Consider the following 14,755-nt stretch of genomic DNA (forward strand, 5'->3'; position numbering starts at 1 on the left):
GAGACAGGCGCTGGTCTCAGGAGGAACATCCAGGGACCTTTCCAGTTTCGTAATGGAGAATTTTCCTCCACGTCAGCGCTTAAAACTGTCTGGATTACTAAGCCAAAATAGAGTTTATATCTTGACTATTTTATAGCATCTTTGACCCCTAAGGAATTTATAAATAAATGACACTTCTGTGAAAATACTATTTAGAGCAAATAAAACTGGCTCAAGTTCTGACCTCGGACAGCTTATTCTATAAATCAAAAAGGGAAATGTCTTCCTGATTGTGTGTTAGACACATTGGGATTGCTTCAAAGTCTGGTGCCAGACAGACACGTTCAGGCCAGAGAATCAGAACTGACACATGGCACAGTGCCAGTCTGCCCCAGAGCAGCTGGCCTGGCTCTTTCAGATACTTGATTCTGGGGTCTGTCATAAGAGAAGACCTGGGTCACCCCTGTGCCCTGGGCTCCTCAAGCCTGAGATGGGGCTGGAGCATTCCTTCCTCCCAGGGGTCCTCCCGCCAGAGTTCTGGTGCTGGCCTCAGCTCCATCCGCCCTGCAGCTGCTGACCAGGGCAACAGACCTTTGCCCCACAGCTTCCTTCACCTTGACATTGATTTCTTCACACTGCGTGCTGAAGACATCATCCTGCACACCCTCCCTTCCACTGAGAGCCACCCCCCACCCCCCATCATTCTCTCTCTTCTTCCCTCTGTCTCTGCCCAGTAAATGGTCATGGAAGGAAGAAACCAGTGGATTAAAGAATGCAGGCTGATTTTACTGGGAATGGTGGCGAGAATCAGGAAGGCTGAAAGGGGAGCCAAGCGCGTTGGCCCACAAACCCAAACACTGCAGAACTGTCGACAACAGACGAACAGCTCAACACAGCGCCGGTGGTGGGTGCTGCAAGCCATCGCAGCTGGTCGGTCTGGACAGTGCCGTCCAGCCCTTTGGCACAGCTTGCTGTGGGACCCCGGAGCCACAGAACTGCTCCTCTACACTCCATGCCCCCACAGTTCACTTCCAGGTCTCTGTTCTCCAAAGCAGACGCATGACCTAACCCATCCCTGGGCTGTCAAATGAGCAATACCACACAGACTGACAACGTCAACGGCGGCTCGGTAGTCCCCATTACAGCCACCACAGAGAAAGGCGTGGTTCCTTGTGCTGGCACAGAGAATGCTCACCCCATGCCCCCAAAGAACTGCTTAGTCCAAAAGATGGAGAAGATGAGCAGCAGGGTAACACTGAGGATGACGGCCATCAGGTAGGCAAAGATCCGGAAGTGAGGGTTGCGGATGCACTCTCTGAGAGAGTAGTGGCTGGGGATGGGCACAGGCCTGGCGTCGGGGGCTGTGTTCGGAGGGGGTCCGGTCTGGCTCCCGGGCTCCGGGCCAAGGTCCAGGGTATAGACCCGAGGCTGACGCAGTAAGTAACGGCTCTTGGGTTGGTCCTTGAGACAGAGCTGGTGACCCTCGAGGATGACGTGGTGGGGCTCTAGGCGGAGCAGGGTCAACATGGCAGTATCTGTCGGCAAGTCCGTGACCGGCTGCCCTGAAGCCAGTACGGTGGGCTGACGGCAGAGTGGGCAGAGCAGGCGGCGCCTGGCTGGGGCTACCAGGCTGAGGTGGGCCAGGCATTCCACGCAGAAGGAGTGACAGCAGTCCAGCACTTTGGGGGTGTGGAACGTGTTGTTGAAGGGGTTCCAGCAGACGGGACACTCAGCTGTGAGTTCCTGGCCCTGTGGCTCGGCCATCCTCCGATCACATGCAGGGGAACCCCACAGGGGATGTCCTGGTAGAGAGAGAGAGTAAAGCACACCCATGGGGCTCTGTCCCTGAGCTTGGTCTGCAGCCCTCAGCTCGGAGAGGCTAAAAGCTGTCTACCCGCATTTCACAGGTGGGAGGATGCATGTCTAAAAGCATATTGTCCACCGACACCCCGTCCTGATCACTGACTGAAGTCTGAAGCTGTCCATCACCGAGGGTGAAGGCCTGAGCCACCCTATGAGTCACCCTACCCTAGCACCCGTAGAATGAGCCGGTAGTGGAGGGGGCCACACCGGGGCTTTGGAGATGACTGAAACGTCAGCCTTCCCTCCCTGCATTTACTCTAGGCTGCCTTGGCTCGATGCAGCAAGAGAGCATTACACATTCGGTGAGTCTCCGTTCCTGCAGCCTCAAATCCCTAACCAGAGCAGAGATGGGCTCTGTGAGTTCCCTGGTCTGTCCCTCCGCTGGGGACAAATGCCAGCCCCCTTTCTGCTCTTTCCTTTGGGCCAGAGGCCAGCTCTTCACAGCTGACTGACTGGTCCTGGTCCTAGGGAACAACTCTTGAGAAGACTCCCTCACTCAGGCCACTAGATCAGCTCTGTGTTTCTTCCCAGTTCTCACCTCCCATGGCTCCTCCTTCCCGCTTTCTCCCAACACCCACCTGGGCTTCTGTGGACTGGAGAGGGGGATCAGAGAGACCACTCTGAAGGGTATGAGTTTCCCGTCTTTCCCTCTCCTGAATCCTCCTAGCTTTGGGAAACTGCCGCCTTGCCACCAACCCCAGGGCCGTTTCCATGACAGCATGCTCACAGCACCTGGAGCTGCCAGGTGGCCCTGGCTGCAGCCTTGGCACACCTGCCTGGAGTCAAGGCCAGAGACCTGCCAGGGTGGTGCCTGGGAGACCCAGATGAGACACACACACACACACACACACACACAGAGGGCGTGGCAACCAATTGAATCTAGAGCAGATACAGGTCGGAGGGTGGCTCTTTTCATACCTGAAATCCCTGGACTGGAAAGGTAAGGGTGACAGTTTCCTCTTTCAGGATCACCATGAGGGCAAGTCTTCTGGGTTTCCTCTCTCTTGGGCCCTCATCTCTTTCCTAAAACGCTGGAACCTCCTCCTTGCGTTAAGGAGTTGCCTGCCGTGCACTTCGCTTGCTCACAAACCTCTAAGATCTATCAAATCCCCAAAGCCTGTTCCTCTCCTTTTCACCGCTCATCTTGGAAGCGACAACCAAGGCAGGCAAGCCTTGGGGACAGGGACAGTTCCAGCCCCAGAGCTGGCCGTTCTGCCCACCTTGGAGAGGAGCATTTGAGCCCTGTTTCCCCATTTCAAGCGGAAACATTTGGCTTTTATCTCTTGCTTATACTGGCCGTTTAAATGATTTGAAGAGTTGAGTTGCTGTGGGGGAGGTATTTAAGGAAACTACTCCATTGAAACCATTCACTTTACACATGGAAACAGGAAGTGATTCTGGCTAGTTCCTATGACACTGGGACACATGTCTGGATTCCCAGTCCATGTGCTGCAGTCACAAAGACGCTGCATCCATTCCGTCCACCTGTGGGATGTGTGGAAAGAGCTACATAGGAAGGACTCCTGTTTCCTCTGAGATTCCTTGTGTCAGTTAAGATTCTCTGGGTAGGAACCCAGGAATCGTGCAAAGGAAGACTTCGGGGCAGTGTGACTTCCTTGATAAAATGTTCTATATCCTGAGCAATTTGATACCAAAGCAAACCCTGTGTCCACTTTTACTTCCTGGTTTTGTCTGGACCTCAGTCACAGCTCAAACATGGACTAAGGAGATGAAGACATTCCGGGAGGGATGGATGGCACAGCCATAACCAAAGCTGGCACAGCCACTGGACGTGTGCTGATGCCAAGCAGTGAGCCATCCATTCCTTCCTGATCAGGGAATGCCTACCACATGCCAGGTGCTGTATTAGGTACTGACAGATAAAAGTGAACACAATCGGCCTCGTCTTTGATCTCATGATGTTCATAGGCTGCTGAGGCAAAACTGATGTCTCATGAGTAATGAGAAACAAATTACATTTTATATATATGCAGCTCTGGATGTCCTAGAACTCATTATTTAGATCAGGCTGGCCTCAAACTCACAGAGATCCACATGCCTCTACTTCCTGAATGCTGGGATTAAAGGCGTGTGCTACTACACCTAGTGTAGTATTACACCTAGTGAAACACATGATTATAACAAATGCTACAAAGAACAAAAAAGGAAATGAATAGAAAGTTTCTCCAAAGAGGTGATGTGCCTGCTAAGTCAAGGTTGAAAACAATCCAGCCAGGCAGAGTGGAGGAAGAGCGTTACAGGCCCAGGAAACAGCACATCTCAAAACCCAGAGGTGAAGTCTGCCAATGTGAGAAAGAAAAGGCCAAGATGGCTGAGGGGCTGGGTAAGCGAGAGTTCGAAGTGCTCAGAGTGAAAGCAGGAAGCAGGGTCTGTAAGTTCCAACCTCATTTGAGTTTTGTTGATGGGGTATGCCTAATCCTTGACTTGCTTTCATTTTCATTTGTTTGGAGGCTTTTGTTTGTTTGAGATAGGGTCTTATGCTAGAGCTGAGGCTGCCTTGAACTTGCTATTTGTCCAGACTGGCCTTGAACTCACGGTTCTCTTGCCTCCTGAATCCCAAGTGCTGAGATTACAGATGTGAGCCACCATGGGATTCCTAAATCCATTTTATTTTTAATATAAAATTTTTTGGTATTAAGTGTATATCTGTACACCAAATGTATGCCCGGTGCCCATGGAGGCCAGCAGAGGGTGTCGTTTTCCCCCAGGGACTGGAGTTGCAAACATTTATGAACTATCATGTGGGTGCTAGGAATTGAATCTGGATCCTCTGGAAAAGCAGCCAGTGCTCCTAACTCCTGAGCCATTTCCATTTTAAAAATGGCAATCCAGCTGTAGTACAGAGAAGAGACTGGAAGGGCCAAGAGTGAATACAAAAGATCAGTTATGGCCACAGCGGTTAGTTCAAGTGTGTGACGGTGATGTCTGCTGTAGGTCTGGTGAGGGTACAGCTGGAAGAATACAACACACAATAACTATCTGAAAACTGTTCAGCGTCCTCAGCCATCAGAAAGTGTCAATTAACATTGAGATTGCACCTCACCTGGTCTGAACGGCTATCAAGAAAACAAAGAACAAAAGTGGCGACCAGGTCTCCATCTAGGTGCTCCGTGGGGAACTTGCCGCCAAGCCCCATGACCTGAGTTCTAGCCCCTGGAGCACATAGTAGAAGGGAAGAACCAACTTCCGTCAGCCGACCTCCGACCTCCACACATGCACATGCTCCTCCAAAAGAAGTGAATGTAAAAAAGTAGATAAAAAGGGAAATGAGTGTCGGGCGATAAGGACTTGGAGGAGGAGGGAACTTTGTACACTGCTGGTGGGAGTGCAAACTGCGGGAAGCACTATGAAAATCAGTCTGGGGCTCCTTGAACAACGGGAGCAACTCTGTGACCCAGCCATGTTCGTCCTGTGTGTGAACCTGGGCGAGCCTAAGTCAGCAGAGCAGATACGTATCCACAGAGACATCTGTCCACTGCTGCACTATGAACAATAACCAAGACATGGAACCAGCCTAGATGCCCATCAGTAGATAGTGGATTTTTAGAATAAGTGTTAGGTATACACAATGGAGTTTTATTCAGCCATAAAGGGTGAAATTACACCATTAGCAGGAAGGTGGATGAAACTGGAGGTTACCATGGTAAGCAAAATAAGCCAGAATCAGAATGAAAAATGTGTATTTTCTCTCATATGCAGAATCTAGATTTAAATGTATCTGTTCCTATATATGTGGATGGATGGAGGATATAGGGGTAACTAGAGAGGGTAACTGGAGGGGAAGAAGGAAATATCACATGCTTCTTCTCAATTGTGGAATGGAGACATATATGCATATGTGGGTGTATATATGGGACATAAAAACAAAGGAATACTATTTGAGGAGGAGAAGGGGACCAGCGAGAGAGATGAGGAGGAGGAGAGAGGACAGTGAGGTGATGGAGGAAGGTACAATGATGTACATGTATGAATATGACATTATGAAGCACATTGTTTTGTATACTAACTATAAACTTTTAATTAAAAAAAGAAATAAGGAAATGGTGGGATTTGCATGAAAGATACCTTCAGAGACAGAATCAAAATCATTTCCAGGAAGCCAGGAGGCATCTTGGAAGCAAGGTTATAGATTCTGGAACCAAGTTGTTGGGGCTCTACCACTTGTTAGGACTATAATTCCAAGTGAGTTGCTTAACTTCTCTTGACTCAATTTCCCTTTGTGAAAAAGAAAGCTAAAAGTCATGAAGCATTTAGTTTGTTTTCTTAAAGTACTCAGGATTGAACCCAGGGCATTGCTCATGCTAGGCAAGGATCACAAACTGTATCCAATTTGTAAATGAAGCTTTTAGATAGAGCCCAGGTCAAGAGGATGGACACAGACTGCAGAGACAACTGAGTCTTAAGAATTCATTCTGATGGGCTGGAAAGATGGCTCAGCGGTTAGGAGTACTGACTGCTCTTCCAAAGGTCCTGAGTTCAATACCCAGCAACCACATGGTGGCTCACAACCATCTGTAATGAGATACAGGCAGAACACTGTATACATAATAAATCTTAAAAAAAAAAAAAAAAAAAAGTCGCCGGGCGGTGGTGGCGCATGCCTTTAATCCCAGCACTCGGGAGGCAGAGCCAGGTGGATCTCTGTGAGTTCGAGGCCAGCCTGGGCTACCAAGTGAGTCCCAGGAAAGGCGCAAAGCTACACAGAGAAACCCTGTCTGGAAAAAAAAAAAAAAGTACATACTGCTCTTGTAGAGGACTAAATTCAGTTCCCAGAACCCACGTGGAGTGGCTCACAACTGCCTGTAACTCCAGCTCCAGAGGACCCAGTGTCACTGGCCTCCTCTGCACTACATACACATGCAGGTAGCCAGTTCTGTTTGAAAGGTGATTTGCATTATTACTGAAGATGGATTTAAGAGGGAGACATTCTGCAGCCTTTAAAATGATGTGATAAAACAATTCTTATTTGGAGTTTGTCTATGATATAACATTATGAAGTATTAAAGAATCAGTGATAAGACAATTACAACAGAATCTACTTTGAAAAATGTGTGCACTATGGAAAAATATCTACCGAAAGATAACTACCAAGTATTTTTTGTTGTTTGTTTGTTGGTTTATGGCAGGGTCTCACTTTGTAGCTCTGGCTTGCCTGGAACTCTCTATGTAGACCGGGCTGGCCTCCAACTCACAGTGATCCTCTAGTCTCTGCTTCCCAAGTTCTAGGCTTAATGGCGTGCACTGCCACTCCTAGAAACCACTCACTATCAATAGTGGTTCTCGATGTGGGCAAAAACGTCAACCTGGCTTATTGCTAGAGTTTTTGTTTTTAATTCTATTACTTGAAAAAAATGTTAACTTTGGGGCTGGAGAGATGGCTCAGCAGTTAAGAGCACCAGCTACTCTTCCAGAAGATCTAGGTTCAGTCCCCAGCACCCACAGGGCAGCTCACATCTGTCTGTAACTCCAGCTCCAGAGGATTCAACACCCTCACACAGACATACACGCAGGCAAAACACCAATGCACATAAAATAAAAATATATAAATCATTTTTAAAAAAAGAAAGAACGAAAACATTAACTTTATTCTGGTAAGCTTGTCTTCCTATCCCTGAAGATCTCCCGTGTCAGCCTAGATCAGATGACCTACATTCTCTCTGAAGTCCCATGGCCACAGCTCTAAATGCATGATCAGTAAAGAGATGCAACTGTTGCTTGGGTCCTTATCAGAGGTGCTTCTCTCAGACACCCACTGTACAGAGTTCAGTGTCTCCAGGAGACACTCGGGGACTTATGGGCTCCAGCTTCCCACCTGGACAGGTCAGCAATGGTAAATTCTACGCAGCACCCGGCAGTCACTATTAACGGTAACTTGTTTGTAGCCTCTGCTCCATGTTGTCAACACCCTGAGAGCAGGCATAGAAAACGGGCATTCTGGTGGCACTTGCTGGCTTTCCAAGGGGGCTGGTCCTTGCCAGGAGCTGAGTGTGGTAACACTCGAGAAAGTGTAATTGCCTTTTACAACTGTTTCTGTTTTTATGAGGCCCTCTGATTCTCTAAACCCAGGCTAGAAACAAGCCAGAGTGGGGAGTAAAAAGTCTTCACGATGTGAAACAAGACTCTCGCTGAACTCAATGAGTGATGACTCCACTTCTCTGAACTCCACTTTCCTGCACTGAAGAAGCTTATGACCCCTCCTCGCAGGCTGCTGTGAGGGTGGCATCGACCTTAGCATGCCACAGTGGGTGGTCAGCACAGAAGCCAGCATGATTTTCTTAATGCCCGTCTGATAGATGGCAAAGGTGGGGCTCGGGATGGAAAAGGACGTGGCCAGGGTTGCAGAGCTTGAAAACTGACCCAGGAGCCTGCCTTCCAGGTCAGAGTTCACACTAAGTAACACCACCTGCACTACCCGCTCCCACCCCTTACCTTGTAGACCCCGTCCCCACCCCTTACCTGGTAGACTCCCTCCCAACCCTTACCTGGTAGACCCTCTTCCTAGTCTTCACCAGCTTCAGCCAGCCTCCTCCTCCTCTCTCAGCAGTCTCCAGGCGGGTGCTTTGGTTTCTCACTTCCGCCCTGGCTTCCAGGTTGCTGGGGGCCAGCCTCATTTGCATGGGTCTCCCAGCTCTTGATCCACTCTGGCTGGTTCTCTCGTCGGGCGACTTTGGACCTCTGCACATACGAGAGACCTAGACGTTTACTTCTGTGAGTCACCCTGGCTTTCTCCGAGCTGGTAGGAGGAAGTCCACTCATCCTTGCAGGTTGCTGGAATGGGAGGGGCTCTAGCCTTCCTCTTACTCTGGGCTGACCTGTCTTGACTCGCACTCAGCCTGGCTTCAGGGAAGCCAGGGGATCCCTAAAGCCAGATACATGGCTACTCTGAGGCCCAAACAGCAATGAAGGCACACCGAGAGCTCTTTCAAAATACAGACAACCCAGCAGGAAAACAAAACAAACAAACTAACAAACAAAGAGTTAAATGACATTTCAGTAAACATGAGCAGGAAGTGACTGAATTAATTCTTCAACAAGCCAGACATCAGACCCACTAGGAATCCAGAATCAGTGACTTCTGAATGCAGACCAGCAATGAAGACGGAACTTTGCTTCTCCTAGCCTTGGGTTTTCTCATCTGAAACTGGAGGGGGAGAAATGCACCTACTGGGGGTGGGCTAAGAGGACTGGACTGGCTTTGCTAGTGCAAGAACCTGAGTTCAAATCCCAAACACGTGTGTAAAAACCTGGGCGTGCCCATAACCCCAGCATTGGAAAGGGCGAAAGGGAGAGACTGGCTGGTCTTGGGGGCCTGCTGGCCAGCCGACCCAAACAGCAACTTCCAGTTTGACGGAACTCTGCCTCAAAGGAATAAAGCAGAAACATCTGACATCCTCCTCTGGCTGCTCGCTACATGCGACATGCGTCTGTGTGCGCGCGCATACACACACCCCTACTCGGAGTGCAGATTAAATGAGCTAATTCACAGACGTGTTGTAAATGGCATACAGAAACACACAGTGAACTTCAGTTAGAACTATTATTATTATTGTCACTATAGCATGATCAGGTAAATAATAAAAATGCAAATGGAGCACACACGCAGGAGTTCAGGTGGAGACTGGAAGTCCAGCCTGTGATCTGCCCTATGGCTTCACCATCTTCACACACAGCCCATTTTTGTTCACTTTTTTTTTTTTTTTTTTTTTTTTTTTTTTTTGCTTTTCGAGACGGTGTTTCTCTGTGTAACAGTCCTGGCTGTCCTGGAACTTGCTTGGTAGACCAGGCTGGCATTGAACTCACGGAGATCCTCCTGCCTCTGCCTCCTGAGTGCTGGGATTAAAGGAATGTACCACCACGGCCCGGCTAACATTATTTTTGAACGGGGACATTTCATGTGTTTCAGTATATGGAAGGCTTGATTTTGTAGTAAAAGCTCTTTTCCCAGCCATTTAGGTGCACTCAAAATTAAAGCATTACACTATACATGCTTTTTGTGTCTCTTCTCAAAGATGTCTTGTGTGTGCACAAGCAAAATGCCTGGGTTCCTTGTCCCTTCTCATCCTTTTATCCACACGTGCGTATTCTACAGGCTGCTCTGCCCCTTGCTGCAGACGCCCTTATTCACTGACCCTCACCAGACCGATTGTTCTTATTTTTGTAACGGCTGCATTGCTCTGTCGAATGGCTGTGCCACCGGTTACTTAACTAATCACTCAATAAGTTTAGCCGTTGTTGTTTTGCTTTTGAGACAAGATGTCCTGGCAACCCAGGCTGGTCTCAAACTCACTATATTGCCAAGGCTAGCCTCCACCTGGTGATCCTCCTATCGCCACGACCCAAGTGCTAGAACTATGGGCACGTGCCACCATGGCTGGCAGAACCCTTTAATTTTAATATGTAAATACTGCATGGAAAAGATAAATGCAATAGTAACTATAGATTTTTTTTTTTTTAGGTTAGCCTAGAGTTGTATGAAATGAAACTGTGGACTTTGGGATGTTTTAGCTCTCTAAAGACTTTAAGCATCGGGGCTGGAGAGATGGCTCAGTGGTTAAGAGCACTGGTTGCTCCTCCCAAAGGACCCAGGTTCGATAACCAGTACCTCCATGGTGATTCACAGCTGTCTGTAACTCGCTCTCAGGGGATCCAACAGCTTCTCCTGGCTTCTGCAGACATGCACATGGTGCACAGAAATACATGCAAGTGAAACACCCATAAATATAAAAGTCAATGATTTTTTAAAGACTTTAAGGTGAAAGTAAGTAGTGCAGGTAAGAAGTCAGTCAGGGCACTGCAGGACGTGAAACAGACATAAAAGAGGCCCTGGCCCTCCGCTGGGTCACTAACCGTCCTGTGAGGAGACCATCATCTTGATGTCTGTGGGCGGCCAGGCTAAGAAGTCCTTTGTAAACAATGGAATTTTTTTTTTTTTTTTTAATCTGAGAAATACCCAGAAGAGAGGGTGAGGCATCTCAGGAATTTGAGAGTTAAACTAATTTAGTTCATGCTTGGGGGGACCAGGCCAGCCAGCTGGAAAAGTACCTGGCCTAAGCATTACCTTGGAACCTGTGAGCCAAGGGTCATAAGACTCGGTGGATCACAGCCAAGGTGGGGGACCGGGCCTAAGGAGGGATTGGCTGTCTCGGATGGAAGCAGGCAAGAGGATAAAACACCATAAATAATGCTGTTATTGGAGATGAATTGTTCTATACAATTTTGTTAAAAAGAATCAACCCAAACTTCAAATATCACTACTGGCAAGAGCCAGTGGAGACATAGTTACTCTAAGGTAAGTAGAAGTCTGTAAGTAACCCTAATCTAATCAATCCACAGGTTCTCCAGTACAGACTCTGGTGGAACCATTCTCTCTGGTCAGTCATTGGTGTCTTATCAGGGGTGTCCTAATTAGGGTCACTGATGATGAAACACCATGTCCAACTTGGGGAGGAAAGGGTTTACTTGACTTACATTTCCACAGCACTGTTCGCTGAAGGAAGGCAGGACAGGAACTCACACAGGGCAGGAACCTGAAGGCAGGAGCTGATACAGAGGCCATGAGAAGTGCTGTTTACTGGCTTGCTCTCTATGGCTTGTCCAGCCTGCTTTCCTATAGAACCCAGGACCACCAGTACATACATGGCACCACCCACAATGGGCTGGGTCCTCCCCCATCAATCACTAATTAAGAAAATGCCCTACAGGCTTGCCTGCAGCCTGATCTTATGGAGGCATTTTCTCGATTGCGGCTCCCTCCTTTTCAATGATTCTAGCTTGAATCAAGTTGACATAAACCGAGCCAGCACACTGGGGTGAATAGACATTTGTTCATGTCTCCCCAGGAAAAAGTCATACAACATGAAGAAATGGCAGGAGAAAAAGGCTAGATGCCAGCAATCAAATATTCCAACCAAATACTCTGTAAACAAATAACACAAGTGCTCTGAAACAGGAGAGAACACCCAAGGACCAGCTCAGAATAGACCAATGGACCAGTGACTGAAACAAAACGAAGGTCCAGGCCCCAGCCTTCTACCGCACGGACCGTTCAGCATGAACATCCCATGATAGAACTTGACACTGGTCTTGGTGATTGTTCTAGAGAAAGTGGGTCATCCTTGGCATTAAAACCTGATGATACAAAGCACAACATCACCTTGAAAGAGTAAGAGACAGTTTACTCTGAGCCAACTATGAGTGATCACAGCCCAAGAACTCAGACTCAGATTGTCCTGAATGACATGCCCTGCCTTGGAAGTGGTTACATAGGCTTCTTTTAAGAAGACTGATTTATTTATGTGCATGTATGTCTGCCTGTGTGAGTTTATGTGCACCATGTATGTGCAGGAGCCATGGGGGCCAGAAGAGGTCTTGGGATCCCTTGGAACCAGAGTTACAGGTGGTTGGTTATGAGCCACCGTGTGAGTTCTGGGAACAGGACCCAGGTCTTCTTAGGCTCTGAGCCATCTCTCCACCCCTACATGAGCTTTTATTAGTCACAGAACAGAAGAAAGTCATAAACCAACACATTTACTAAATACATTGGTGAGGGCCATGGGTAGGTGGGTTAAGCAGAGAAGGAAAAAAAAATCTGCTATAGGTTTCAGATGTTAACTGATGACATTCTCAGGTTTTGAATTGGTAGAAGCTAGTGGTCCCCTAAAAATACATTTTAAACATTTTCTGTTGGATCAAACATGTAGATGGACAATGAATGACTAATATAGAGACTGAAGATAACTCAAGGTAATTTTGACTCTGGATCAGCAAATTTAAACTTCTCATCAGGAAGTTCTGATTGGTCCGGCACTCTTGTAAAGTTCTGATTAGTCAGTCACCATTGTAAAGTTCTGATTGGTCCGGCACCCTTGTAGACACTTTAACCTAGGTGTGGCTTTTTCCTATTCATGTAAGCACTGACTGTCAGGTCCAAGTTCTGGCCTTTAGACAAAAGCCAGCGTTCCTCAGGAACTGGTGAAGCAGGTTCCCCTCTACCAAAGGAGCCAGTTCCCTCAACACCATCAGAGGGGCAAATGGCCATCTGTGGTGCCTATTGGCACACCAAAGTGCATGCTGGCCTCCAGGCTCCCTCGGTATCACAAGAACCTAGCTCTTCTCACTTCTATTGTAAACTTCTCCGGCTCTGGCACTTCGTCCCATCCCAGCTTCTCGTCGCCCCATAGCCCTGCTAGTCCAGCCATGCTCTTCTCTCTTTGTCTTCCCCTGTCTCTCTCCCTTTCTCTCTGTTCTCCTTTCCCGGTCCAGTCTGCTGGCCATTTTCAGTCTACTACTTTCTCTCTGTGCTCTGGACTCTTTCCGATGCCTCTGGCTGTTCTCTCCCTCACATCGACAATAAAAACCTTCCCCTTAACCATAACGTTTACCAGTTTATGCACTGCCCCTACCCCCAGTCTTGGAAGATAGCCTACAGTTTATTATGAATACTGGCATCAGAAGAATAAACAGCACAACAGTATCTGAAGTTTTGGCATCAAATGTAATGAAAAAAATCTTAATTTTTCAGAGCAGGGGATTTGGGGATTAAAGATAGGGTTTTAGGCTGCTGATCTTGTTATTTTATTTTACATGTAGACTGTGTCAGTTGAACGAAATTAAAAACATTGATACAGCTCTATCTTCTAGCCCTTTCTGACCTCAGGCTGACCCAGATTATCAAGCCCTTTAGAGCAGCTAATATGAATGCTAATTGTCAGAGCTGAGGCTGGGACCCAGGGCCTCAAATTTCCCTCCCTTCCTGGAGGACAGGGGATCTGCGGTCTTGGGCACACCCTGTGCTCTTTCGGTGCTCATGGTGTGTGTGTGTGTGTGTGTGTGTGTGTGTGTGTGTGTGTGTGTGTGTGTGCAGAACATGAGCTCCAGCTGATGATGAAGAGTAAAATGGTGGCTCCTGAAATGGTGGCTGCTATTCTAGACACTCAGGACCTAGGGGGCAGATGGCCTGTGTCACCCTTTTGGAACAGGAGTATGTCTGTCTACCTTATGCTGGTCTTGATGCTGTGTTTTGGATGTAGAGCACTTACTGTGATTTCATAAGCTGATAAATGGGACTTTGGACTTTACAGCTGGTGCCTAAACAAAGTAGGACTTTGGGGATGGACTTTGGAACAAGTTTAGATTTGGGGGATGGAGTATTTTACATTGTGAGGAGGCAGGGATGGGATGCTATGTAACATGAGTCTTAAAAACTCTTATTAATAAAAACAAACAACCAGGCAGTGGTGGTGCACATCTTTAATCCCAGCACTTGGGAGGCAGAGGCAGGCGGATCTCTGTGAGTTCAAGGCCAGCCTGGGCTACAGAGTGAGTTCCAGGACAGGCTCCAAAAGCTACACAGAGAAACCCTGTCTTGAAAAACCAAAAGAAAAGAACAAAAACAAACAAACAAACAAACAACAACAACAACAAAACCCTAGTAATTATTGGGCTGGAGAGATGGCTCAGCGGTTAAGAGCACTGGCTGTTGGCCGGGCGGTGGTGGCACACGCCTTTAATCCCAGCACTCGGGAGGCAGAGGCAGGCGGATCTCTGTGAGTTTGAGGCCAGCCTGGTCTACCAAGTGAGTTCCAGGAAAGGCACAAAGCTACACAAAGAAACCCTGTCTCGAAAAACCAAAAAATAAATAAATAAAAAAATTTAAAAAAAAAAGAGCACTGGCTGTTCTTCCAAAGGTCCTGAGTTCAGTTCCCAGCAACCACATGGTGGCTCATTACCATCTGTAATGAGATCTGGTGCCCTCTTCTGGCCTGCAGGCAAAACATGCAGGCAGAATATTGTATACATAATAAATAAATAAATCTTTAAAAAAAAAAGAGAGAGAGAGAGAGAGACAGATATTGGGGTGAATGCTGAAAGATCAGAGAGACAGAACAGGCTA

General features: G+C 47.7%; 1 protein-coding gene across 2 annotated transcripts; it reads right to left on the minus strand.

Annotated features, from left to right (window-relative positions):
* Positions 1-744: 744 nt before the first annotated feature.
* Positions 745-8,538, minus strand: Rnf183 (ring finger protein 183). 2 transcript variants are annotated; one of them, XM_006979534.4, is made up of 2 exons: positions 8,346-8,538; positions 745-1,781 (listed from the first exon to the last, which is right to left on the minus strand). In XM_006979534.4, the coding sequence occupies exon 2, from the start codon at positions 1,741-1,743 to the stop codon at positions 1,171-1,173; it is 573 nt and encodes a 190-aa protein (XP_006979596.1). In that variant the 5' UTR covers positions 1,744-1,781; positions 8,346-8,538; the 3' UTR covers positions 745-1,170. The 2 variants fall into 2 exon arrangements, with proteins under 2 accessions (XP_006979596.1, XP_042127175.1); XM_042271241.2 differs by lacking the exon at positions 8,346-8,538 and adding an exon at positions 2,421-2,533 and having other exon boundaries at positions 1,023-1,781.
* Positions 8,539-14,755: the final 6,217 nt, after the last annotated feature.

This window comes from Peromyscus maniculatus, chromosome 2 (assembly GCF_049852395.1).
Source record: "Peromyscus maniculatus bairdii isolate BWxNUB_F1_BW_parent chromosome 2, HU_Pman_BW_mat_3.1, whole genome shotgun sequence".
NCBI lineage: Eukaryota > Metazoa > Chordata > Mammalia > Rodentia > Cricetidae > Peromyscus > Peromyscus maniculatus.